Source organism: Scyliorhinus canicula, chromosome 22 (assembly GCF_902713615.1).
Source record: "Scyliorhinus canicula chromosome 22, sScyCan1.1, whole genome shotgun sequence".
In the NCBI taxonomy this organism is placed as follows: domain Eukaryota; kingdom Metazoa; phylum Chordata; class Chondrichthyes; order Carcharhiniformes; family Scyliorhinidae; genus Scyliorhinus; species Scyliorhinus canicula.
This window is the reverse complement of record NC_052167.1, coordinates 8578168-8604032: the sequence shown is the minus strand read 5'-3', so window position 1 is coordinate 8604032 and position 25865 is coordinate 8578168. Positions and strand designations below refer to the sequence as shown.

General features: G+C 50.7%; 1 protein-coding gene across 3 annotated transcripts in view; it reads left to right on the top strand.

The window, feature by feature from the left end:
• Positions 1–25865, top strand: part of LOC119956109 (glutamate receptor ionotropic, delta-1-like) — a 709994-nt gene that overhangs the window by 630059 nt on the left and 54070 nt on the right. For all 3 annotated transcript variants that reach the window (XM_038782976.1, XM_038782978.1, XM_038782977.1), the window contains exons 9-11: positions 14674–14775; positions 17080–17277; positions 21683–22013. In XM_038782976.1, the coding sequence (XP_038638904.1) occupies positions 14674–14775; positions 17080–17277; positions 21683–22013 (631 nt within the window). The remainder of the gene's footprint in view (positions 1–14673; positions 14776–17079; positions 17278–21682; positions 22014–25865) is intronic.

The following is a 25865-nucleotide window of genomic DNA, read 5'->3' as shown; positions in this document are numbered from 1 at the left end:
CACCTATACCTTCCTCCAGGTCAAGTATGTTTTCTCTCTAGTTGCTTCCCTCACCACCTGCTGCAATCCCAGGCTATCAGCTACGTCCTTTAGGACCCGGCCAGCTCGGTCTGTTGACGTCGCCCACCCAGAGTACATTCTGCTCCCATGACACCCTCAGAGTTTCCTCGAAGTGGTGTTCAACATGGAGGAGTACTGATCAATCAGCTCAGGCTGGATGGACACTCAGTTCCCCATCTCTCTATCCCGCTCAATGAAACTCCCTTTCTGAACACGCTCTCCAAATAGCTCTCTTCTAAACCCCCCAGCCCCTCAAACCCCCTCAAATAGCCCCCATGTACCCTGCTGTTTGACCCCACCCTCTAAACACTCTCCTCCAAACTCCCCCTCTGAACCCACCAGTCCGACCCCCCCCCCCCCCCCACACCGAACATCCCCTCACTAAACCCCTCCTCTCCGAACCTCATATCTCCCGTCTCCAAACGCCCCACCCCCTCTAAAACCATCTTCTCCAAATCCTTCTTGTCATTTTATTTTTGTCTCCCTCGATCTCTTAAATCCCAGCGTAAAACATGAGCTTTTGACTGAGGGGTGCAGCATGTGATTGGTCTGTGCCTCTGGCAGCAACAGATTTTAATCTGGTGATAATCCTTTTGCTCTTCTGTGAGGGCTATTTTTATTTCAGAGCAGAGGGTCCGTCCTCGATTCACCGAGTTCCACAGCAAAACCTCTTGTGTAGAGAAAGGAAGTCAGAATAACTGGCTGGAGTTTACAAGCTGCGCCGTTCTCAAGGCATTGTAGCAAAGTTCCTCTTTGTCCTGAAACAGAGCATAATCTGCTCAAAATAAACATAAAAATAGTATAGACAGGAATTGAGTCCATGTGTTGAGATAAGAACAGCAGCTGAATATCTTTAATATGTAGAGTGAGGAATGACTGTGGGTTGCTCTCCTACGCTGTGTTTGTTGGGCTTGTAATCATGAGTTAGACAGCATAACCCAAGAATCGGAGTACAGTGCTGTGGGGAAATTCTGCTTTGTGTCTCATTGTTCTCACTTGTTATTTTTGCTTTCTGAATCGATTGAGAACCGACAGAAGAAGTAGTAAGGTTTTGCCGAGAGACTTCATTCATAATTCTCTTTCGAACCCACACCACAATTAACAAGCGATCAATAGTTTGCATACTTAACCTGGATTTGAAACTGTTCAGTTTGTGTGCAAACACGCAAGACCGAGAGGTCTTGATTGCTATACAACCGCATTTCAATAATGGGATTACACTCCCTTCTCTGTCAGTATGTTAACATCTGTACTTCATTATGAAGAGAACATTGTAGTGTTAGGGCCATGTGATCAGTGTGGTAATGCCCAACAATCTATTGGCAGCTCCCAGGGGATAACAATTGAGTATTTTGGTGTACGATCCAGCAGGGACTCTCGTCTGTCTGCAATTCTTCGCTCTGTGTTGGGTTTCAACAGTTGAACACTTGACCTGCAATTACTGGAAACATTGTTCCAATCCACAGAGTGCAAAGTTTTTGTTTAGACACATGTAGGACGCACATTCTGGCCGATTCTGTTGGATACCCTCACTACATCCATACAGACAAGACAGACATTCATTTCTATTCCCTATATTCAGGGTTTGGGATTTATTTTTGCTTTGGGGGGAATTCTGCATTTCCCGATGCCGCTACTGTATTGGGATTCCCGATCAGGCGAAGAATGGATTGTCGAGCAAAAACGGGTTTGGCGCCCGTGGCGATTCTCCGATCCCTAGCCGGTGGCCTCCGCGCACTACCCTCCCCCCCCCCCCCACCCCCCCCCCCCCCCCACCCCCGCCCCACGCCCGGGTATGCACCGACCCCCACAGCAGGGATTCCCCCGGCCGGGATTTGGTGCAGGTTTCCCGGGTGTGCCTAACGTAGTGAACCCCGGAGATGGGTCAAGGGGGTCAGTGCATAACTGAGCTCCACCCCCCCCCCCTCAAAATATATCAGAAGGCCCCCCTCCCCCACGCAATATAAATTCTGAATCCCCCCCCCCCCCCACTGGCATGTTGGGGCATCCTCCCCCTCACACCACAGGAATAATGGGTCATCTCCACACAGCACACACACGAGGGTGACCCCACCAAACTGCCCCACCCCCAATCACAGACACCCCCCCATCTGAGACCCCGTTGGGGACCCCTATCAGAGACCCCGCCACCCTGCCTTAAAGCTGGTGCAGGAAAATCACTGCCCTTTCATTTACCCTTCCCTGAGGTCTGCAGCTACAAATGTCAGAAGCTTCCTCCAAAGACAAGTACATTTCAAAGGGCTTCAAATCCCTTGACAGCCTTCGAAATACAGCTTCCATTCAATTTCACATAGCAATATATTGAATCAGCCAGCCATTGACTGTTTTATTACCCCAGAGGCAGGTAGATGAGAGATTGTTATCTGTCTTTCCCTTCACACTTGAATGTACTCTGTTTTGCTGCTAACCACAATGTTTATAAACACTTGCTATGAAGGAGCTAAGTACTTTCTGCTGAGAAAAAGGAGAAGCACTTATCAGTAATACAGATCTGATTGAGGCAGGAAACCAGGTTGACAGCCAATAGTTTGTGTAATCAGCTTTTAGGAACACTCTTCAATGCAGTGAACAGTCACTGGTAGTGAGGCCTTAGTCACCAAACTGACTAAAACAACTGAGGCAATTATACTGGTGTTGACAAAGAGAGGGGCTGGTAAGTTAAATGAAGAGTGAGCCATTTGTTAAGATTCAAGAGAACAATTTACACAGAGAAATGGAAACTGGGTCATTGAGATATGCTGAAGTCGTAAACACAGGTTAAATTGGTGCATCACACATTCTGGTCTCTGCGCACAGACCGATATCACAGTCATTAAACCTGGTTACCTGCCCCACACACTGACCAGCTCACTGACCATCTCACTGACCAGCTCACTGACCAGCTCACTGACCATCTCACTGACCAGCTCACTGACCATCTCACTGACCATCTCACTGACCATCTGACTGGCCACTGCCCTGGTCACTGCACACTGGCTACTGCACACTGATCCAGCTCACTGACCAGCTCACTGGCCCAGCTCCCTGGCCACTGCTCTGGTCACTGCTCACTGACCCCGGGCAGGGGAGGGGGGGCACTGACCTCGGGCAGGGGAAGGGGCAGCGGGGAGGGGGGGGACTGACCTCGGGCAGGGGAAGGGGCAGCGATGGCTGTACTGGGGTGAACAAGTTGGGGGGGGTGTTGCACTCAAGATACCTGACTGCTCCCCCCCCCCCCCCCCGCAGTCAGGTATCTTGAGTGCAACACCCCCCCCCAACTTGTTCACCCCAGTACAGCCATCGCTGCCCCTTCCCCTGCCCGAGGTCAGTCCCCCCCCTCCCCGCTGCCCCTTCCCGTGCCCGAGGTCAGTCCCCCCCTCCCCGCTGCCCCTTCCCCTGCCCGAGGTCAGTGCCTCCCCTTCCCGCTGCCCCTTCCCCTGCCCGAGGTCAGTGCCGCCTCTCCCCGCTGCCCCTTCCCGTGCCCGAGGTCAGTCCCCCCCCTCCCCGCTGCCCCTTCCCCTGCCCGAGGTCAGTGCCCCCCCCTCCCCGCTGCCCCTTCCCCTGCCCGAGGTCAGTGCCCCCTCTCCCCGCTGCCCCTTCCCCTGCCCGAGGTCAGTGCCCCCCCTCCCCGCTGCCCCCTTCCCCTGCCCGAGGTCAGTGCCCCCCCTCCCCGCTGCCCCTTCCCCTGCCCGAGGTCAGTGCCCCCCTCCCCGCTGCCCCTTCCCCTGCCCGAGGTCAGTGCCCCCCCTCCCCGCTGCCCCTTCCCCTGCCCGTGGTCAGTGCCCCCCTCCCCGCTGCTCCTTCCCCTGCCCGAGGTCAGTGCCCCCCCCTCCCCGCTGCCCCTTCCCCTGCCCGAGGTCAGTGCCCCCCCTCCCCGCTGCCCCTTCCCCTGCCCGAGGTCAGTCCCCCCCTCCCCGCTGCCCCTTCCCCTGCCCGAGGTCAGTCCCCCCCCTCCCCGCTGCCCCTTCCCCTGCCCGAGGTCAGTGCCCCCCCTCCCCGCTGCCCCTTCCCCTGCCCGAGGTCAGTGCCCCCCCTCCCCGCTGCCCCTTCCCCTGCCCGAGGTCAGTGCCCCCCTCCCCGCTGCCCCTTCCCCTGCCGAGGTCAGTGCCCCCTCTCCCCGCTGCCCCTTCCCCTGCCCGAGGTCAGTGCCCCCCCCTCCCCGCTGCCCCTTCCCCTGCCCGAGGTCAGTGCCCCCCCTCCCCGCTGCTCCTTCCCCTGCCCGAGGTCAGTGCCCCCCCTCCCCGCTGCCCCTTCCCCTGCCCGAGGTCAGTTCCCCCCCTCCCCGCTGCCCCTTCCCCTGCCCGTGGTCAGTGCCCCCCTCCCCGCTGCTCCTTCCCCTGCCCGAGGTCAGTGCCCCCCCTCCCCGCTGCCCCTTCCCCTGCCCGAGGTCAGTCCCCCCCTCCCCGCTGCCCCTTCCCCTGCCCGAGGTCAGTCCCCCCCCTCCCCGCTGCCCCTTCCCCTGCCCGAGGTCAGTGCCCCCCCCTCCCCGCTGCCCTTCCCCTGCCCGAGGTCAGTACCCCCCTCCCCGCTGCCCCTTCCCCTGCCCGAGGTCAGTACCCCCCTCCCCGCTGCCCCTTCCCCTGCCCGAGGTCAGTCCCCCCCCCTCCCCGCTGCCCCTTCCCCTGCCCGAGGTCAGTCCCCCTCCTCCCCGCTGCCCCTTCCCCTGCCCGAGGTCAGTGCCCCCCCTCCCCGCTGCCCCTTCCCCTGCCCGAGGTCAGTGCCCCCGCTGCCCCTTCCCCTGCCCAAGGTCAGTCCCCCCCCTCCCCGCTGCCCCTTCCCCTGCCCGAGGTCAGTGACCCCCTCCCCATCCCCCCCCACACTCCCCCCCCCCTCCATGCCTGCAGTCAGTTCCCTACTCTCCGGTAAAGCCCGAGCCTCACAGCCCATTATCAGCCACCACTACCTTACCACTGGTCTGGTCAGTCGACACTTACTTGTGCCACCCCCCCCTCCCCCGCCCCCGTGGTGCTGGCTGCGAAACCTGACACCGATTGTGACGAGCGCTATATAATGTACCACGGCAACGTGCAGGGTGTCAGGTTCACGTTGTTTATATTGTAAGGGTTCCTCTTCTTTATTCTGTTTATTCCCTTAATTCCCCTTTCTTTTATTTATACCGTTGCATTTTCAATGCATAGATGATTTGTGGACATGTGTTTTTAAGGCAGCTTGTACCTTTAATTCAAACAGAAGGATCCAGCGGCTGTGCTGGTTTAGTGATGATTCAATTGTTTTGTCTGGTGGCCAATGAATGGGCCCAAAAGACTGTGTTCTGCTGGAAACAGGTGATGATTGAATCTTAACCCACTGAAAGGGTTCAGAGACCGAAGGAACTTTCAGTTTCATTTTGGCAACAGGGACGTGTTAACCAGTTATATTTACTGCATATTTCATTGTTATTGTTATTATAAATAAGCGGTAATTGCGTTTCTACTTACAAACCTGGGGCGCGATTCTCCGCTCCCCACGCCGGGTGGGAGAATCGTGGGAGGGCCGGGCGAATCAAGACACGCCACCCTGGCACCCTCCACGATTCTCCCACCCCCCCGAAATGGCGTGTCGCGGATGGGCCGAGCGGCCTGACGAACCCGACCGGTTCACGCCGGTGCCAATCACACCTGGTTGGTACCGAGGTTTCACTCCGGCGTCGGCACTCAGTCTCCCTTTGGGAGAATCGCGCCCCTGGTGTCTGTAATTATTGGGCAGCTGAGGACCAAAGATTTTGGGCATTTTTAAAAAGAATTATTGGTTAATTTAGCTGTGTTGTGACTCTGGGGCCCGTGGGACTGGAATTGACCGTGCACTAGCCCGGGGTGGAATAACAACATACCAGTGTGAGGCACACCATCCTGCCCTGATGATGCTGCATGGGTGAATGATTTGGGCAAGGAGACATGTTGGGAATGTTGAACTGCGTTACTGACGGGCCAGGGTGCGAACACGGCCTGTCATTGAGGGCTGGAGCGCACAACTGAAAAAACTGGATTTCCGACACTGTAATACTGATTTTTGTCTTTCTCGTGATATTTCCCGCCCCTGTAGCCATGGCGCCCACCAGAAATGGAATCGGAAAGTGCCAGCCTGCGCATGCTGGGAAATGTGGAGGTATCTCTCGATTAGGAAGCAGCAATGCCATCAATCCCTGCACTCTGCTCTTACTGATCGCACCCAACACCCGTTGGAACTCACTCCGAAACCTCTTCATCTCGAGACTGCGCCAAGCTCAGTTATTCTAGAGAGACAGCCTCTTAAAGCATTCCTCAAATCACCTTCCTTTGCCAGCTTATCTTCCTCCATTTCCCGCTGGGTTAAATCCCCCCCCCCCCCCAACCCCACCCCCGGCTTTTGTAAATTGTCTTGAGAAACGTTCCTGCTTTAAAAGGACTGTTAAAGTGCGAGTTGTAATCGGCGCACAGTGTGAGCTGCCCTGGTTAATAAATTGTTCAACTGTTTCCAACACTCCCCACTGCTCATTAGCCTCACAACCCAACAAATGTTCCTGTCAAAGGTTTCGCTGAGTTTCCGTAAGTGTCGGCGAAATGGCTGGTTGAAACGTCCTCTCCCCATTGTGTGCTCTTTTCATTCATTCGTTTCATTGTTGATTCTGAACTGGAGACAGGATTGGCGTTTGATGAGCGGTCAGACAGCAGGTTCAGAGTCAGGAGGCTGAAGTGTCCTCGAGGAGTGAGGTTTGTGGGGGGGGGGGGGGGGTGGTGGGGGCGATTCTGAGACCAGTGGCAGCCTGGCCTCTGTGTCACAGTAGCTGTTGCAGTAAATAAAGATTTGGGCTAAAAAAACAGAGTAAAAATTCCAGTTTCTGTGTTGAGTGACAGGACAGGTGGGTTGCACAGACCTGACTGCTGAACAGGAAAATATCGATCCATCAGACCAGTGGAGCAGAATTAGGCCACTCGGCCCGTCAAGTCTGCTCTGCCATTCAATCATGGCTGATATATCGATCCATTAAACAGCCAACATTTTAGTTCATATTCCTTTTGGTTTGTGATAAAGTTTGTGTACAGTCCATTGTGCAGGTTTCCCAAAGTGGATTCCATAGAAATGGACCCCTTGAGAGAGATTGTGGGGACGAGAGAGAGAGAGAGAGTGGGGACCAAAGAGAGAGAGAGAGAGCGGGGAATAGAGAGACAGAGAGAGAGAGAGAGAGAGAGAGTGGGGACCAAAGCGAGAGAGAGAGAGAGTGGGGACTAGAGAGAGAGAGAACAAGAGAGAGCAGGGAATAGAGAGTGAGCGGGGACTAGAGAGAGAGAGAGAGTGGGGACCAAAGAGAGTGGGTAATAGAGAGAGAGAGAGAGCGGGGACTAGAGAGAAAGAGAGTGGGGACTAGAGAGAGAGTGGGGACGAGAGAGAGAACGGGGAATAGAGAGAGAGAGAGTGGGGACCAGAGAGAGAGAGTGCAGGGATTAGAGAGGGAGAGAGAGAGGGGACTAGAGAGAGAGTGGGGAAAAGAAAGAGAGGGGAAGAGAGCGGCAACAAGAGAGAGCACATGTGAAAACAATGGCCTGTGTGTGAGTGAGAGAGGGGGGTGTATGTGTGACAGAGAGGGGTGTGTGTGTGTGAGAGAGTGATGTGTGTGTGAGAGAGAGTGATGTGTGTGTGAGAGAGGGGTGTGTGTGTGAGAGTGGTGTGTGTCTGTGAGAGGGGTGTGTGTGTGTGAGAGGGGGTGTGTGTGTGTGAGAGGGGGTGTGAGAGTGGTGTGTGTGTGAGAGAGGGTGTGTGTCTGTGAGAGGGGTGTGTGTGTGTGAGAGGGGGTGTGAGAGTGGTGTGTGTCTGTGAGAGAGGGTGTGTGTCTGTGAGAGAGGGGTGTGTGTGTGTGAGAGGGGGTGTGTGTGTGTGAGAGGGGGTGTGAGAGTGGTGTGTGTGTGAGAGAGGGTGTGTGTCTGTGAGAGAGGGGTGTGTGTGTGAGAGGGGGTGTGTGTGTGTGAGAGGGTGTGTGTGTGTGTGTGTGTGAGAGGGGGTGTGAGAGTGGTGTGTGTGTGAGAGAGAGAGACACAGTGTGTGTGTGATGAATAATTTATCAAATTAAGAATATTTCCCAGGGATTCGGCAGTATTTCAGGGAGGTTGAAATGGTTTCCCCAGACGGGAAAGTTTGGGAGACTCCCTGGCCTTTGCAAAATAATGTCTAGAACCAAATAAATCTCCAATTGGCCGGAATATTAATTGTGAGATTCCTTCTGTTGCAGATTGGAATAAAACTCAATAATGAGTTTTCCAATCAGTTTAATTCAACCAGTTGGCAGAATGTCTCTGTGACTAAAGCTCCCAATGAGTCGAGGGATACTGACACCAGATCATAGGCAATGCAGAGACCAGCTATTAATTACTTCACCACATTCAAACTCGGGGGCGGGGGGGGGAAGCTGCATTAACTTTGCTGCCAAGATTTCTGCTTGTGATTGGTGGGTAGCAACAAAAGAAGCTGTCCCATCATAAAGAGATGAGAAAGTTGAAGCCCCCAGCCCTGTCACAAACTTCTCAGCCTCTCGCCATCGAATCTCACGTCCTCCGGCTCCACTGTCACACGCGTCACAGGTTGAACAGTCCTGTTGAACCCCAGACTAAACAGTATCTTCCGTGTCAATAATAACAGCAACGAGCATTTATCCAGCACACTTAATATCCTCAGGCATCTCTTCAGGGAATAGCTGACAGAGTCTTTACTTCAGTCAGTAAAATGCATAAATTCAACAGCTTGTCACAGGGCCATCTTCACAAAGCAATGGATCAAATCGAGAGAGATATTTGAAAGCTGAACAAAAGGTTGGGTAAGAGGTGAGTTATAAGGAAGGTTTTAACGGAGAAGAGAGGGGTGTGGAGACAGAGGAATTGAAGAGTGTAGGTGCTTATGGTGGAAGACATGGTCAGGATGTTGAGGATGGTGGTGTTTCCTCACCATCTCTGCCGATACCCGCTACTCCGCAGAGTCCCAGAGTCACATGTAGGCCAGACCGGGTAAGGACGGCAGATTTCCTTCCCTAAAGGACATTAGTGAACCAGATGGGTTTTTACAACAATCGACAATAGTTTCATGGTCATTATTCAATTCAAATTTCCACACCTGCCAGGGTGGGATTTGAATCCGAGTTGCCAGACTGGTACTCTGGGTCTCTGCATTACTAGCCCAGTGACTATACCACTATGACACTACCTCCCTTAATGTAGTAACTCACCAAGATTCATAGAACATAGAACATACAGTGCAGAAGGAGGCCATCTGGCCCATAGAGTCTGCACTGACCCACTTAAGCCCTCACTCAGACAGCACCTTCCAAGCTCATGACCACTACCATCTAGAAGGCTTCACTGTGAAATCCCATAGGCGGCTAAAAGATAGAATCCCTCCACCAGCGAATGACGTGCTGCCGAGGAACATGCGGCTTCCAGACCGGAGAATCCTGGACAATGTCGCTTTGAAAACCTGGGTACATCCTGCGCATTGGTCAACTCACTGATCAAAACCACCCTGCCCTTTATATTCTCAAAGTAAGACCGCATATTCTGTTAAGCGTCTATATTACGGGCTCCGTAATTCAACTGTGAAAATTGTTAAGGACAGGATATCCTGCAGTTCTTGGAGGAAGTAACAGGCACTGTGGCTAAAGGGTAACCAGTTGATGTACTGTGTTTGGATTTCCAGAAAGCTCACGGTGTCGTGTGTAACATGTTGGCATGGATAGCAGATTGGCCGGCTAGCAGGAAACTGAGAGTTGGCATAAATGGGTTATATTCTGGTTGGCAGGATGTAACAAGTGGTGAGCCACAAGGATCAGTGCTGGGGCCCCAATTTATTACAATTTATGTCAATTACTTGGATAAAGGGACAGCAGACACCATCTCCCTGGCCCTACACTCATCCCTGGAGCATCTCAACAACAAGGACTCCTACGTCAGACTCCTATTCATTGACTACAGCTCCGCCTTCAACACCATAATTCCAGCCAGGCTCATATTGAAGCTCCAAAACCTAGGACTGGGCTCCTTCCTCTGCAACTGGATTCTTGACTTCCTGACCCAGAGACCACAATCAGTAAGAATGAACAACACCTCTTCCACAATAATCCTCAAACCGTGCCCCGCAAGGCTGTGTACCTAGACCCCTATTATACTCCCCGTACCCACACGACTGCGTGGCAAATTCTGGCTCCAATTCCATCTACAATTTGCTGACAACATGACCGTAGTGGGTTGGATCTCGAATAACGATGAGTCAGAATACTGGAGGGAGATAGAGAGCCTAGTGGAGTGGTGTAACGACAACAATCTATCCCTCAATGCCAGCAAAACTAAAGAGCTGGTCATTGACTTCAGGAAGCGAAGTATCGTACACAATCCTGTCTGCATCAATGGAGCCGAGGTGGAGATAGTTGACAGCTTCAAATTCCTTGGGGTGCACATCATCAACAATCAGTCCTGGCCCACCCACGTCGACGCTACGACCAAGAATGCACAACAGTGCCTATACTTCTTCAGGAAACTAAGAAAATTGGGCATGTCTACATTGACTCTTACAAACTTTTACAGATGCACCATAGAAAGCATCCTATCTGGCTGTATCACAGGCTGGTATGGCAACTGCTTGGCCCAAGACCATAAGAAACTTCAGAGAGTTGTGAACACAACCCACTTCCCATCCATTGACTCTGTCTACACTCCCACTGCCTGGGGAAAACGGGCAGCATAATAAACGACCCCTCACACCCGGCTTACTCACTCTTCCAATTTCTTCCATCGGGTAGGAGATACAAAAGTCTGAGAATACGCACGAACAGACTAAAAAACAGCTTCTTCCCCGCTGTTACCAGACTCCTGAATGACCCTCTTATGGACTGAACTGATCTCTTCACACATCTTCTCTACTGAGTAGCACTACACTCCTGTATGCTTCACCCTATGTCAGTACCTATGTATTTACATTGTGATTTATGTTTTCCCTATGTTTTTTTCTCATGTATGGCATGATCTGTCTGAACTGTACGCAGAACAATACTTTTCACTGTACCTCATACACGTGACAATAAACAAATCCAATCCAATGGTTGCTACATGTGCTGATGACACAAAGATAGGTTGAAAGTAAATTGTGAAGAGGACGTAAAGAGGCAACAAAGGGACATTGGTGAAGTCAGTGGGTAATTTGGGAAAATGGGAAATTGTCCATTTTGACAAAAAGAACATAAAATAAAGTTATTTTCTAAATGGTGATAGATTGTGGAGCTCTGAGGTGCAGAGGGGTTAGGGTGTCCCATTGCATGAATCACAAAAGGCGAGTATACAAGTCCAGTAGCTAATTAGGAAAGAATGAAATAGAATGTTATTGTTTATTGTGAAGGGAATTGATTACAAAAGAAGGTTATGCTTCAGTTGTGTAGGGCATTGGTGAGACCACATCTGGAGCATGTGTACAGTATTGGGCTCCTTATCCAGGGAAAGATGTAAATGTATTAGAAACAGTTCAGGGAAAGTTTACTAGACTAATACTAGGAATGTGCAAGTTGTCTTCTGAGGGAAAGTTGGTTAGGTTAGGTTTGTATCCACTGGAGTTTAGAAGAATGAGAGGTGATTTGATTCAAACACTGACCCTGAGGGGTACTGACAGGGTGGATGTGGAGAGGACGTTTCCTCTTGTGGGAGAATCTAGATTTAAGGCGGGCGCGATTCTCCGCAAATGCGGAGAGTCGTAAAGGCTGCCGTGAAACTGGCCGTGTTTCACGGCAGCCTCCGCGCCCCCTCCCGGGACCCGATTCTCCCCCCCCGGTCGGGGCTAGCAGCGCAGCCCCGTGAAGCACGGCATCGCGGTCTTAGCGACCTTCACTAAGCCCGTGCGCCAAGCGTCACGGCGGCTGACGCGCACGATGATGTCAGCCGCGCATGCGCGGGTTGGACGGCTCCAACCCGCGCATGCGCGGATGACGTCATCACGCATATGCGTCAAACCCGCGCATGCGCGGGCCGTCATGCCCCTCAGCCGCCCCGTGGACTGATCCTGCGGGGCGGCGGAGGAACAAAGAGTGCGCGGGTATCGGACCCGCTGCCCGCGATCGGTGCCCACCGATCGCGGGCCCATGCCACCCTTGGCACGGCCATGGTGCGGCCGTGACAATCGGTGCCATGGTTGTCCGGGACGGCACTTTGCGGCCGTTTTCACGAACGGTGAGAGCAGGTGTGTTTGCGTTCGTGAAAACGGCCGTAAAGGCCTGGGAACTCGGCCCATCGGCCAGGGGAGAATCGCTGTTCGCCGTAAAAAACGGCGAGCAGCGATTCGTGTCGTGGGGCGGCCGTGGGGGGGGGGGAGAATAGCGGGAGGTCGGGAAAAATGTCGGGAAGGCCCTCCCGCTATTCTCCGACCTGTCGTGGGCAGCGGAGAATCACACCCGAAGGAGTCACTCATTTAAGAAGAGATGCGAACATTTCTCTCTGAGGGCCGTGGGTTTTGAAACTCTCTCCCTCCAAATTTTTAAGGCAGAGCTAGACAGACTCGGTTAACAAGAGGGTGAAAGGTTAACGTAGACGATGAAAATAGGAGCAGGAGGAGGCCATTCGGCCCTTCTAGCATGCTCCGCCATTCATTATGATCATGGCTGATCATCCAACTCAATAGCCTGATCCCACTTTCAACCTCCATATCCTTTGATCCCCCCCGCCCTAAGTACTATATCTAACTGCTTCTTGAAAACATACAGGGTGCGATTCAGCGACAGCGGTGCACCCAGCGGGGATCCGGACACGGTGGGTGAATTGCGTGAGTGCCCCAAATCGGGCTCCACGCCGAGTGCCAGGGCAACCGCGAGATACCTGACTCACTCCACCAGGGGCGATATGGATCTCGTCCTCCTGTTCCTTATTCGTATTTATGTTAATAGTACCGGAAACCAAGCTCCAAATCTGCTGGCACATTTATTCCACAAGAATAATGGTCCCAGCCTGACTCTGTCTTGTTGCTCCAGCATGGTTGGATGGTGGGGGGTGGTTGGGGGGGGGGGGGGGGGGGGGGGGGGGGTAAATGTTTACACATGTGTTCACAGAACCTGCTCCAGTGGGTATAATGCATCGTGTCGACAGTGTGGGGTCAAGCATTCAGGATGGGTAAACATTGAGGTTGGCCCGAGTGCTCAGGACTCGGGGAAGGGAGTCTGAGGGGATTTGCTCAGAGCCTCAGTTGCATTCTGCACACTGCCAGGTTGAACCACTCCATCAAATTGAGAATTATACCAAACCTTAAACATCCCGACATTCCTCACTTCATTGAGTTCCTGGAGTTCACTGTCCAGACTCAATCCAAACTGTAAGGTAAGATATTTTCCACACCCACAGGATTGTAAGCTTTGTTAGATTTTTACTTCAGCGGAAGAACTGAAAGGAGGCTGGTTAGATCCCTTCTCGTGGCAATGTGTCTAACCCTGCACTGTCATCGCTAGCTATGCTCTCATTCCAATTCAGCGGAACTTCCTCTGGAAATATCAAGCAACAAAGGTCAGGGAAGGTTACCCTTTCACTTTTACAGCTTTGAGGGATTCTACAGTTTCTTTTTACAATGAAGTTTGTATAAAGGATATTAAAATGCATCACACTAATGGGCAACTTGTGTGTACAGTCCATTGGACTGTTACACTGTGAGGGGCAACTGTGTGGGACCTGGAAACATCCACACATGGCCTCTCATGTTGTCCAATTTTCCTCAATGGGAGATGAGGGCCGATCAGAGGCTCCGCTATCAGCATTCCGATCTTCATCTCAAAAGATGTAAAGTAGTAAGGGAAGCGTGGTGGCGCAGTGGTTAGCACTACTGCCTCACGGCGGCGAGGTCCCAGGTTCGATCCCGGCTCTGGGTCACAGTCTGTGAGTTTACACATTCTCCCCGTGTTTGCGTGGGTTTCGCCCCCGCAACCCAAAGATGTGCAGGCTGGGTGGGATTGGCCACGCTAAATTGCCCCTTAATTGGAAAAAATTAATTGAGTACTGTAAAATTATTTTTTAAAGATGTAAATTAGTGAGTTCAAAATTGTGGACGTGCGCGCGCACAGAATGAGAGTTTTAGATGTGAAGAATTCCATCACTTTGTTGGATGAAAACATGAATTGATCATTTATTTCATTTCTATCTAACGGGAGCTTGCTGTGCACTAATTGGCCACCGCCTCTCTTTCGATTACAACAAAGACCGCACTGCAAAAAAAATAGTTGACTGGCTGTGCAGCATTTTGGGATGTCCCTGAGGTTATTGTCACCAGCTGCCCCTGTTGTTTGGTACAATTATTTTGATCCAGCACTGAAGAACGATGCAGTAACAGTTCAGAAACACAGACTATTTGACATCCCGGTGCTTTCGTTTCTCCAATTACAGAAAATCTCACAAAGTGCGATTCTTTCCCTTGGGTTTCGATTGAGAATCAATGGAGCAGATGGATTTGGATTTGACAGATTCCCAACACTGACTCTCAATGTTTATTGAGGATCTGATTAATCGTTTCTTTACACTGCAGAAACAAGCCCCTGACAAGAACCTCTGATAATCAAAGGATTTGACATTTCATCATTAGCCTCAGAAAACAAGCAGTGATTTATTGATGAACTTGTGCTGTTTATTCCCCCTGCAGTTGGCCGTCTGGGATCCAGTGAAGGGCCTGAATGGGAGTCTTCAGGAGCGACGTTTGGAAAGTGACATGCAAGGCGTGACCCTGAAAGTGGTCACTATCCTGGTAATGGAGTCCTTTGTGCTGCCAATAGAGCCATGGGATCATACTCAGTCATAATATATAGGCACAATAAGAAGTCTTACACCAGGTTAAAGTCCAACAGGTTTGTTTCGAATCGCTAGCTTTCGGAGCACTGCTCCTTCCTCGTGTGAATGAAGAGGTGGGTTCCACAAACACATATAGAGACAAAGTCAATGATGCAAGGTGATGTACGAGTATGTACCCACCAGGTACACGGTACATACTCGTGCAACTCGGTCAACATTGTCTACCTAAAAGGCTGCAGGAAAGGATGTCCTGAGGTGTGGTACATTGGCGAGACCGTGCAGGCGTTGCGACAGCGGATGAATAGACATCGTGCGACAATCACCAGGCAGGACTGTTCCCTTCAAGTCGGGAAACTTCAGTAGTCAAGGGCATTCAGCCTCTGATCTTCGGGTAAGCGTTCTCCAAGGCGGCCTTCAGGACGTGTGACAACGCAGAATTCGCCGAGCAGAAACTGATAGCCAAGGTCCGCACACATAAGCACGGCCTCAACCGGGACCTTGGATTCATGTTGCATTACATTCACCCCCCACCATCTGGCCTGGGATTGCGAAATCCTACCAACTATCCTGGCTTGATGAAGGAGCAGTGCTCTGAAAGCTAGTGATTCAAAACAAACCTGTTGGACTTTAACCTGGTGTTGTAAGACTTCATACTGTGCTCACCCCAGTCCAACGCCAGCATCTCCACATCAGAATATATAGGAGCAGAATGAGGCAATTTGGTCCATCGAGTCTGCCCAGTCAGTGTTCACATGTCGATCACTTCGCTCTCCCCTGTGTCACTCCCCTCTCCCCTGTGTCACTCCCTGTCGCCCTGTGTCACTCCCTCTCCCCTGTGTCACTCCCTGTCGCCCTGTGTCACTCCCTCTCCCCTGTGTCACTCCCTGTCGCCCTGTGTCACTCCCTCTCCCCTGTGTCACTCCCCTGTGTCACTCCCTCTCCCCTGTGTCACTCCCTGTCGCCCTGTGCCACTCTGTCTCCCCCCCGTCCCACCCCTTCTCCCCTCATGTCACTCCCCTCCCCCTTGTCACATCCCTCTCCCCTGTCACTCCCTCTCCCCAATGTCACTCCCCTCTCATCAATGCCACTCCCCTCTCTGACTCCCCTCCCCTGTGACACTCCCCTCTCCCCGTGTCACTCCTGCCCGTTAAACTCATTACTACAGCCCAATACTCCCAAACACCTGTTCTCATCTACAAACAGAATCATACAGAAGTTGGGAATCTGTTTAGTCCATCATACATGTCCCTCTTCCACATGGCTTCCAAATTGTTGATTATCAGTTTGCCTTTCAGCCTCATTTCCTTCACCTCACCATGAATAGACAACCGCTTCATGGTAAATAATGGCCCTCGGGAAGTCCACCTTACCAAGATTCCTGAAGAAACTTCTTTCCTTCTGTGCACTGAGCACCTTTCTCTCATTTCCCATCCCTCCTCACAGACAGGAGGAACTTTGGGGAAATTCAATTGAAAATCACTTATTGTCACGAGTAGGCTTCAATGAAGTTACTGTGAAAAGCCCCCTCGTCGCCACATTCCGGCGCCTGTCCGGGGAGGCTGGTACAGGAACCCTAACCCTAATTTCTCAGTTCCCAACATGTGTTGGGAAATCCCTCTTGATGCTCAAAACGTTGAAATAGAAATGTGCTCAGAATTCACAGTGTTTCTCCCCTGCCTTCACTAACGGTTTCAAACAGTTTCCAAATTGTTTGAAATGCAGAGTGACACAATCATGCTAACCCCTAATTCTGGTTTAATGCGCCCCGTGCCGCTAATATTATTCATTGTTTGAATATAAACATTTTCAAATGCAGCAAAACTACATTGAGAACGGCACCGAGGTCCCAGGTTCGATCCCGGCTCTGGGTCACTGTCCGTGTGGAGTTTGCACATTCTCCCCGTGTCTGCGTGGGTTTCGCCCCCACAACCCAAAGATGTGCAGGGTAGGTGGATTGGCCACACTAAATTGCCGCTTACTTGGAAAAAAATTAACTGAGTACTCTAAATAATTTAAAAAAAAGTAACTACATTGAGAAATAAGATGTTAATCGACATTATTCCTGATGAATATCAATGAAGACTCAGTCGGGATGGGTGCACAGGGGATCAGGAATCTTCTCTGGTAGGTTGCTGCCGGCAAATCCTTTCTGAATGTGGAAGGGGCTGCCGTTGGGGTCAGATCACCCCTGGGTTTAAAGCTATCGACGTGCTCTCTTGTCTTTCTGCTCATCTAGTTTAATCTGTGTGTGTATTCACAGGAGGAGCCCTTTGTCATGGTTGCTGAAAACATCTTAGGACAACCAAAACGCTACAAGGGCTTTTCCATCGATGTCCTTGATGCGTTGGCAAAGAATCTTGGGTTTAAGTATGAGATCTATCAAGCGGTGGATCATATGTATGGCACACAGCTTCCCAATGGATCCTGGAATGGAATGATCGGGGAACTCATTAACAAGGCGAGCACTCATTTCTTAACACATACTCAATTTAATGATTGAACTTCCACTTTTCATTCTCTCTTTGGTCTAATTATCTGATAGGATCATATCATTTGTGTAATGACCAATCCCACTCAGCAAGCTATTCTAGGCTAACACTTCGGTACAGTATCAATAGAGTGCCACACTGTCAGAGGGTCAGTACTGAGGGAGAGCCGCACTGTCAGAGGGTCAGTACTGAGGGAGTGCTGCACTGTGAGAGGGTCAGTACTGAGGGAGTGCTGCACTGTCAGAGGGTCAGTACTGAGGGAGCGCTGCACTGTCAGAGGGTCAGTACTGAGGGAGGCACTGCACTGTCAGAGGGTCAGTGCGGAGGGAGTGCCAGCACTAGTCAGAGGGTCAGTACTGAGGGAGTGCTGCACTGTCAGACGGTCAGTACTGAGGGAGTGCTGCACTGTCAGAGGGTCAGTACTGAGGGAGTGCCGCACTGTCAGAGGGTCAGTACTGAGGGAGTGCAGCACTGTCACAGGGTCAGTACTGAGGGAGTGCTGCACTGTCAGAGGGTCAGTACTGAGGCAGTGCTGCACTGTCCGATGGTCAGTACTGAGGGAGTGCCGCACTGTCAGAGGGTCAGTACTGAGGGAGTGCCGCACTGTCAGAGGGTCAGTACTGAGGGAGAGCCGCACTGTCAGAGGGTCAGTACTGAGGGAGCACTGCACTGTCAGAGGGTCAGTACTGAGGGAGTGCCGCACTGTCAGAGGGTCAGTACTGAGGGAATGCTGTGCTGTCAGAGGGTCAGTACTGAGGGAGTGCTGCACTGTCCGAGGGTCAGTACTGAGGGAGTGCAGCACTGTCAGAGGGTCAGTACTGAGGGAGAGCTGCACTGTCAGAGGGTCAGTACTGAGGGAGTGCCGCACTGTCAGAGGGTCAGTACTGAGGGAGCACTGCACTGTCAGAGGGTCAGTACTGAGAGAGTGCCGCACTGTCAGAGGGTCAGTACTGAGGGAATGCTGTGCTGTTGGAGGGTTCAGTGTGATGGAATTTGCAAAGAAATAACCCCGTTCGAATGGATAATCTGAAAGTTTGGGCTTCAGCAGAGAAGGAGGCCACTCAGTCCTTTATTCACCATCTGGTTAATTGATCTTTTCCTGGAGTTATGAACTATGTTTCAGAGTAACTTAACGGGATGATGTGCATTTGTAAGACTTGTGATCAGATGCAGGTCCGTCTTGGATGTTCAAACATTGAGGAGGTGCAGTAACAATGAGGCTTAGGAATCTGAGCAAAAAATCCCAAATGAGCAACAAATACAAAGGAGTTGAACATGTCATTGAGTGGTGATTAACCGGAGAGGTCCTTTCTGCAAAGCCTTCCTCAAAGCAGAGCAAATTGTTTGTACCATCAAATCAACAAGTTTAGTTCCAGCAATTGGCACAATGTGAAGCAAAACCTGTGATTATGATTCACTTAGTGACTCAGGAAGTTGAACCAATCTCATTGATGTCAAAGTTGAAATATGAAAGGAGATTCTCGGACAAGTCTTGTCCCGTTTAGTTCAGCCTCCAGTCCCAATAAAGAGATCAATGACTTTGCACTTCCAGAATACACTTGTTTAGAAAAAGAAACGTTGGTCTTTCTCAGCAATTCTCAAATTTTCAAGTATCTCTCTCTGTCCCTTGCCTTTAGAAGCTAATTATTTTCTCTTTGGTTCCTCTCCTCCAAGATCTATGTTACTGAAGATTCCCGAGGTGGGATATAGTAGCTTGAGACTCCAGCCGATGTCAGTCTGCTGCCTGTGAACAAATATGGCACCAGTGTTGGTCTGACGTTCATTCTGATGGAGAAGGTCTGGCTCCGGCCTCAAGCTGCCATGGAGCTTGTGGAGATGAGGCACTCTGTCTTACAAGCTTTCTTGTTGGCGAGAAACCTCTGTTGTTGCACCCTTGGGGCAGGGGGTGAGGGATTGCATGGGGTGGGTGCGTAGGTGCTAATCACTGACCCACACCAAAGATCAACAGCAGGACAATACCAGTCAGAGGTTTGCAATTGCCGTGTATTGGCCCAGGTCAGAACTGCCAAAAGGTCGCAGGTCGCAATGAATGTCTCGACATTGGAATATCTGGTCCAACACTTCAGGCCGGTGACCTGCACTGATGTGGGGTTGCCATTCCCATCCAGACGTTACCCTGAGGTAACTCATCCATTGTAACTCTACATCAATCAGCCTATAACCTTCAGACTTTGAGCTCAGAGAGCGATGTGGGTTGTGTATTCTCGAGGTGGAACAGTTGAAGGTGGGACAGATGGGGATGTTTGGAATGATGAAAGGAGTGGATGAGGAAGTTACAGAATGACCCTTCACCTCAGTAGGGAAACCAGAACAAGGAGATACCATTTTGGCATTTAAACATAAACAGCTTAATTCAGAAAATCCGATTGTGAGAATGTGGATAAAGCTTCCCAGAAGGAGATGGATGGTAAATCCGCTGGGATGTTTAAAGAGAGAGATGAGACACTGGAATAAAAGGGATGGGAATGTCAGGTGCCCCAGCCGCGTGTTTCACTGGCAGTGGGATTCTGAACTCCTGCCACTCATCAATGGGATTTCCCATTGAAACCATCCCACATCGCCGAGAAACCTGATGGTGGGGGTGCGCTGCCTGTGGGAAATCAGAATTCCGGCCAAACTGTTTCAGGAGAGGAAGAGCAATTGAGATAAAAGAGAACAAAATGATTGAAAATGGCAAGAGCTAATTCCTCTATTCCTGATAGCCATTGATAACCCATTGATATCCCATTGATGTACCATTGATATCCCATTGATAGCCCATTGATGTACCATTAATATCCCATTGATATCCCATTGATATCCCATTGATATCCCATTGAGAACCCATTGATATACCATTGATATACCATTGATATCCCATTGATATCCCATTGATAACCCATTGATAACCCATTGATATCCCATTGATATACCATTGATATCCCATTGATATCCCATTGAGAACCCATTGATATCCCATTGATATACCATTGATATCCCATTGATATCCCATTGATATCCCATTGATAACCCATTGATAACCCATTGATATCCCATTGATATACCATTGATATCCCATTGATATCCCATTGATAACCCATTGATATCCCATTGATATCCCATTGATATCCCATTGATGACCCATTGATAACCCATTGATATCCCATTGATATCCCATTGATAAACCATTGATATCCCATTGATAACCCATTGATATCTCAGTGATAACACACTGAAATCCCATTGATAAACCATTGATATCCCATTGATAACCCATTGATATCTCATTGATAACACACTGAAATCCCATTGATAAACCATTGATATCCCATTGTTAACCCATTGATAACCCATTGATATCCCATTGATATCTCATTGATAACACACTGAAATCCCATTGGTAAACCATTGATATCCCATTGATAACCCATTGATAACCCATTGATATCCCATTGATATCTCATTGATAACACACTGAAATTCCATTGATAAACCATTGATATCCCATTGATAACCCATTGATAACCCATTGATATCTCATTGATAACCCATTGATAACCCATTGATATCCCATTGATATCTCATTGATAACACACAGAAATCCCATTGATAACCCATTGATATCCCATTGATAACCCATTGATATCCCATTGATAACCCATTGATATTGCATTGCTAACACACTGATATCCCATTGATATCCCATTGATATCCCATTGCTATCCCATTGATAACCCATTGATAACCCATTGATATCCCATTGATATCCCATTGATGTACCATTGATATCCCATTGATATCCCATTGATGTACCATTGATATCCCATTGATATCCCATTGATATCCCATTGATGTACCATTCATATTCCATTGATGTACCATTGATTTCCCATTGATATCCCATTGATATCCCATTGATATCCCATTGATATCCCATTGATAACCCATTGATATCCCATTGATATCCCATTGATAACCCATTGATATTGCATTGATAACACACTGATATCCCATTGATAACCCATTGATAACCCATTGATATCTCATTGATAACACACTGAAATCCCATTGATAAACCATTCATATCCCATTGATAACCCATTGATAACCCATTGATAACCCATTGATATCTCAGTGATAACACACTGAAATCCCACTGATATCTTATTGATAATACACTGAAAACCCATTGATAACTCATTGATATCCCATTGATAACTAACTGATATCCTATTGATATCCCATTGATATCCATTGATATCCATTGATATCTCATTGACAACCCATTGATAACCCATTGATAACCCACTGATATCTCATTTATAACCCATTGATAACCCGCTGATAACCCATTGCTTGTTTTCCTGTTTACAGAAAGCAGACATCGCTGTCTCGGCAATAACCATCACTCCTGAGAGAGAAAGTGTTGTGGATTTCAGTAAGCGCTACATGGATTATTCTGTTGGAATCCTCCTGAAGAAACCAGAGGAAAAGATTAACATATTCTCGATCTTTGCTCCCTTTGACCTGGCAGTCTGGGCCTGCATTGCTGCCGCCATCCCCCTGGTGGGGGTCTTGATCTTTGTCCTCAATCGGGTGCAGTTGGTCCGGACACAATCTCCGACACACCCTCAGACCCCACCTTCCTCCTCCAGCACTCTGCACAGTGCTATCTGGCTGGTGTACGGAGCATTTGTTCAACAAGGTAGATCACAACCTGTTCATGTCACACTGTAACTGGGAAATATAATTGTACAATAACATGGCACACATGTGAAATACAGTACGGGACATGTGTAGCACGGTAGCACAAGTGGATAGGACAATTCTTCGCAGTGCCAGGAACCCGGGTTCGATTCCCCGCTGGGTCACTGTCTGTGCAGAGTCTGCACGTTCTCCCCGTGTCTGTGTGGGTTTCCTCCGGGTGCTCCAGTTTCCTCCCACAGTCCAAAGACGTGCAGGTTAGGTGGATAGTCCATGCTAAATTGCTCCTCAGTGTCCAGAAAGGTTGGGAGGGGTTATTAGGTTACGGGGATGGGGTGGAAGTGAGGGCTTAAGTTGGTCGGTGCAGAATCGATGGGCTGAACGGCCTCCTTCTGCACTGTAAGTTATATGTTCTATGTTCATTTAAGGATTGTACTGTCCCTGGGCTGCAGAGTGCATATGGTGGGATATAGCGGGGATGGTGGGTTATAGCGGGGATGGTGGGTTATAGCGGGGATGGTGGGTAAAAGAGGGGATGGTGGGTTATAGCGGGGATAGTGGGGATGGTGGGTTATAGCGGGGATTGTGGGGATGGTGGGTTATAGCGGGGATTGTGGGCTATAGCGGGGATGGTGGGGTATAGCGGGGATGGGAGTTTATAGCGGGGATTGTGGGCTATAGCGGGGATGGTGGGGTATAGCAGGGGTGGGAGTTTATAGCGGGGATGGTGGGTTTATAGCGGGGATGGTGGGTTATAGCGGGGATGGGGGTTTATAGCGGGGATGGTGGGTTATAGCGGGGATGGTGGGTTATAGCGGGGATGGTGGGTTATAGCGGGGATGGTGGGTTATAGCGGGGATGGTGGGTTATAGCGGGGATGGTGGGTTATAGCGGGGATGGTGGGTTATAGCGGGGATGGTGGGATATAGCGGGGATGGGCGTTTATAGCGGGGATGGTGGGTTATAGCGGAGATGGTGGGTTATAGCGGGGATGGTGGGTTATAGCGGGGATGGGGGTTTATAGCGGGGATGGGGGTTTATAGCGGGGATGGGGTTATAGCGGGGATGGTGGGTTATAGCGGGGATGGGGGTTTATAGCGGGGATGGTGGGTTATTGCGGTAATGGTGGGTTATAGCGGGGATGGTGGGTTATAGCGGGGATGGTGGTTTATAGTGGATATGGTGGGTTATAGCGGGGATGGTGGGTTATAGCGGGGATGGTGGGTTATAGCGGGGATGGGGGTTTATAGTGGGGATGGTGGGTTATAGCGGGGATGGTGGGTTATAGCGGGGATGGGGGTTTATAGCGGGGATGGTGGGTTATAGCGGGGATGGTGGGTTATAGCGGGAATGGTGGGTTATAGCGGGGATGGGGGGTTATAGCGGGGATGGGGGTTTATAGCGGGGAGGGTGGGTTATAGCGGGGATGGGGGTTTATAGCGGGGATGGTGGTTTATAGCGGGGATGGGGGTTTATAGCGGGGGTGGTGGGTTATAGCGGATATGGTGGGTTATAGCGGGGATGGTGGGTTATAGCGGGGATGGGGGTTATAGCGGGGATGGTGGGTTATAGCAGGGATGGTGGGTTATAGCGGGGATGGGGGTTTATAGCGGGGATGGTGGTTTATAGCGGGGATGGGGGTTTATAGCGGGGATGGTGGGTTATAGCGGGGATGGTGGGTTATAGCGGGGTTGGGGGTTTATAGCGGGGATGGTGGGTTATAGCGGGGATGGTGGGTTATAGCGGGGATGGGGGTTTCTAGCGGGGATGGTGGGTTATAGCGGGGATGGTGGGTTATAGCGGGGATTGTGGGTTATAGCGGGGATGGTGGGTTATAGCGGGGATGGGGGTTTATAGCGGGGATGGTGGGTTATAGCGGGGAATGTGGTTTATAGCGGGGATGGTGGGTTATAGCGGGGATGGTGGGTTATAGCGGGGGTGGTGGGTTATAGCGGGGATGGTGGGTTATTGCGCGGATTGGGGTTTATAGCGGGGATGGTGGGTTATAGCGGGGATGGGGGGTTATAGCGGGGATGGTGGGTTATAGCGGGGATGGTGGGATATAGCGGGGATGGTGGGTTATAGCAGGGATGGGGGTTTATAGCGGGGATGGGGGTTTATAGCGGGGATGGGGATTTATAGCGGGGATGGGGGTTTATAGCGGGGATGGGGGTTTATAGCGGGGATGGGGGTTATAGCGGGGATGGTGGGTTATAGCGGGGATGGTGGGTTATAGCGGGGATGGTGGGTTATAGCGGGGATGGTGGGTTATAGCGGGGATGGTGGGTTATAGCGGGGATGGGGGTTTATAGCGGGGATGGTGGGTTATAGCGGGGATGGTGGGTTATAGCGGGGATGGGGGTTTATAGCGGGGATGGTGGGTTATAGCGGGGAATGTGGTTTATAGCGGGGATGGTGGGTTATAGCGGGGATGGTGGGTTATAGCGGGGATGGTGGGTTATAGCGGGGATGGTGGGTTATAGCGGGGATGGTGGGTTATAGCGGGGATGGTGGGTTATAGCGGGGATGGTGGGTTATAGCGGGGGTGGTGGGTTATAGAGGGGATGGTGGTTTATAGCGGGGATGGGGGTTTATAGCGGGGAAGGTGGGTTATAGCGGGGATGGTGGGTTATAGCGGGGATGGTGGGTTATAGCGGGGATGGTGGGTTATAGCGGGGATGGGGGTTTATAGCGGGATGGTGGGTTATGGTGGGTGTGCTAGTGCATGAGTCACAGAAGGTTGGTTTACAAGTGCAACAGGTGATTAAGAAGGCAAATGGAATTTTGTCCTTCATTGCTAGAGGGATGGAGTTTAAGACTAGGGAGGTTATGTTGCAATTGTATAAGGTGTTAGTGCGGCCACACCTGGAGTATTGTGTTCAGTTTTGGTCTCCTTACTTGAGAAAGGACGTACTGGCGCTGGAGGGTGTGCAGAGGAGATTCACTAGGTTAATCCCAGAGCTGAAGGGGTTGGATTATGAGGAGAGGTTGAGTAGACTGGGACTGTACTCGTTGGAATTTAGAAGGATGAGGGGGGATCTTATAGAAACATTTAAAATTATGAAGGGAATAGATAGGATAGATGCGGGCAGGCTGTTTCCACTGGCGGGTGACAACAGAACGAGGGGGCATAGCCTCAAAATAAGGGGAAGTAGATTTAGGACTGAGTTTAGGAGGAACTTCTTCACCCAAAGGGTTGTGAATCTATGGAATTCCTTGCCCAGTGAAGCAGTTGAGGCTCCTTCATTACATGTTTTTAAGGTAAAGATAGATAGTTTTTTGAAGAATAAAGGGATTAAGGGTTATGGTGTTCGGGCCGGAAAGTGGAGCTGAGTCCACAAAAGATCAGCCATGATCTAATTGAATGGCGGAGCAGGCTCGAGGGGCCAGATGGCCTACTCCTGCTCCTAGTTCTTATGTTCTTATGTTCTTATAGCGGGGATGGGGGTTTATAGCGGGGAAGGTGGGTTATAGCGGGGATGGTGGGTTATAGCGGGGATGGTGGGTTATAGCGGGGATGGTGGGTTATAGTGGGGATGGGGGTTTATAGCGGGGATGGTGGGTTATAGTGGGGATGGTGGGTTATAGCGGGGATGGTGGGCTATGGAGGGGATGGTGGGTTATAGCGGGGATGGTGGGTTATAGCGGGGATGGTGGGTTATAGCGGGGATGGTGGGTTATAGCGGGGATGGTGGGTTATAGCGGGGATGGTGGGTTATAGCGGGGATGGTGGGTTATAGCGGTGATGGTGGGTTATAGAGGGGATGGTGGGTTATAGCGGGGATGGTGGGTTATAGCGGGGATGGTGGGTTATAGCGGGGATGGTGGGTTATAGCGGGGATGGTGGGTTATA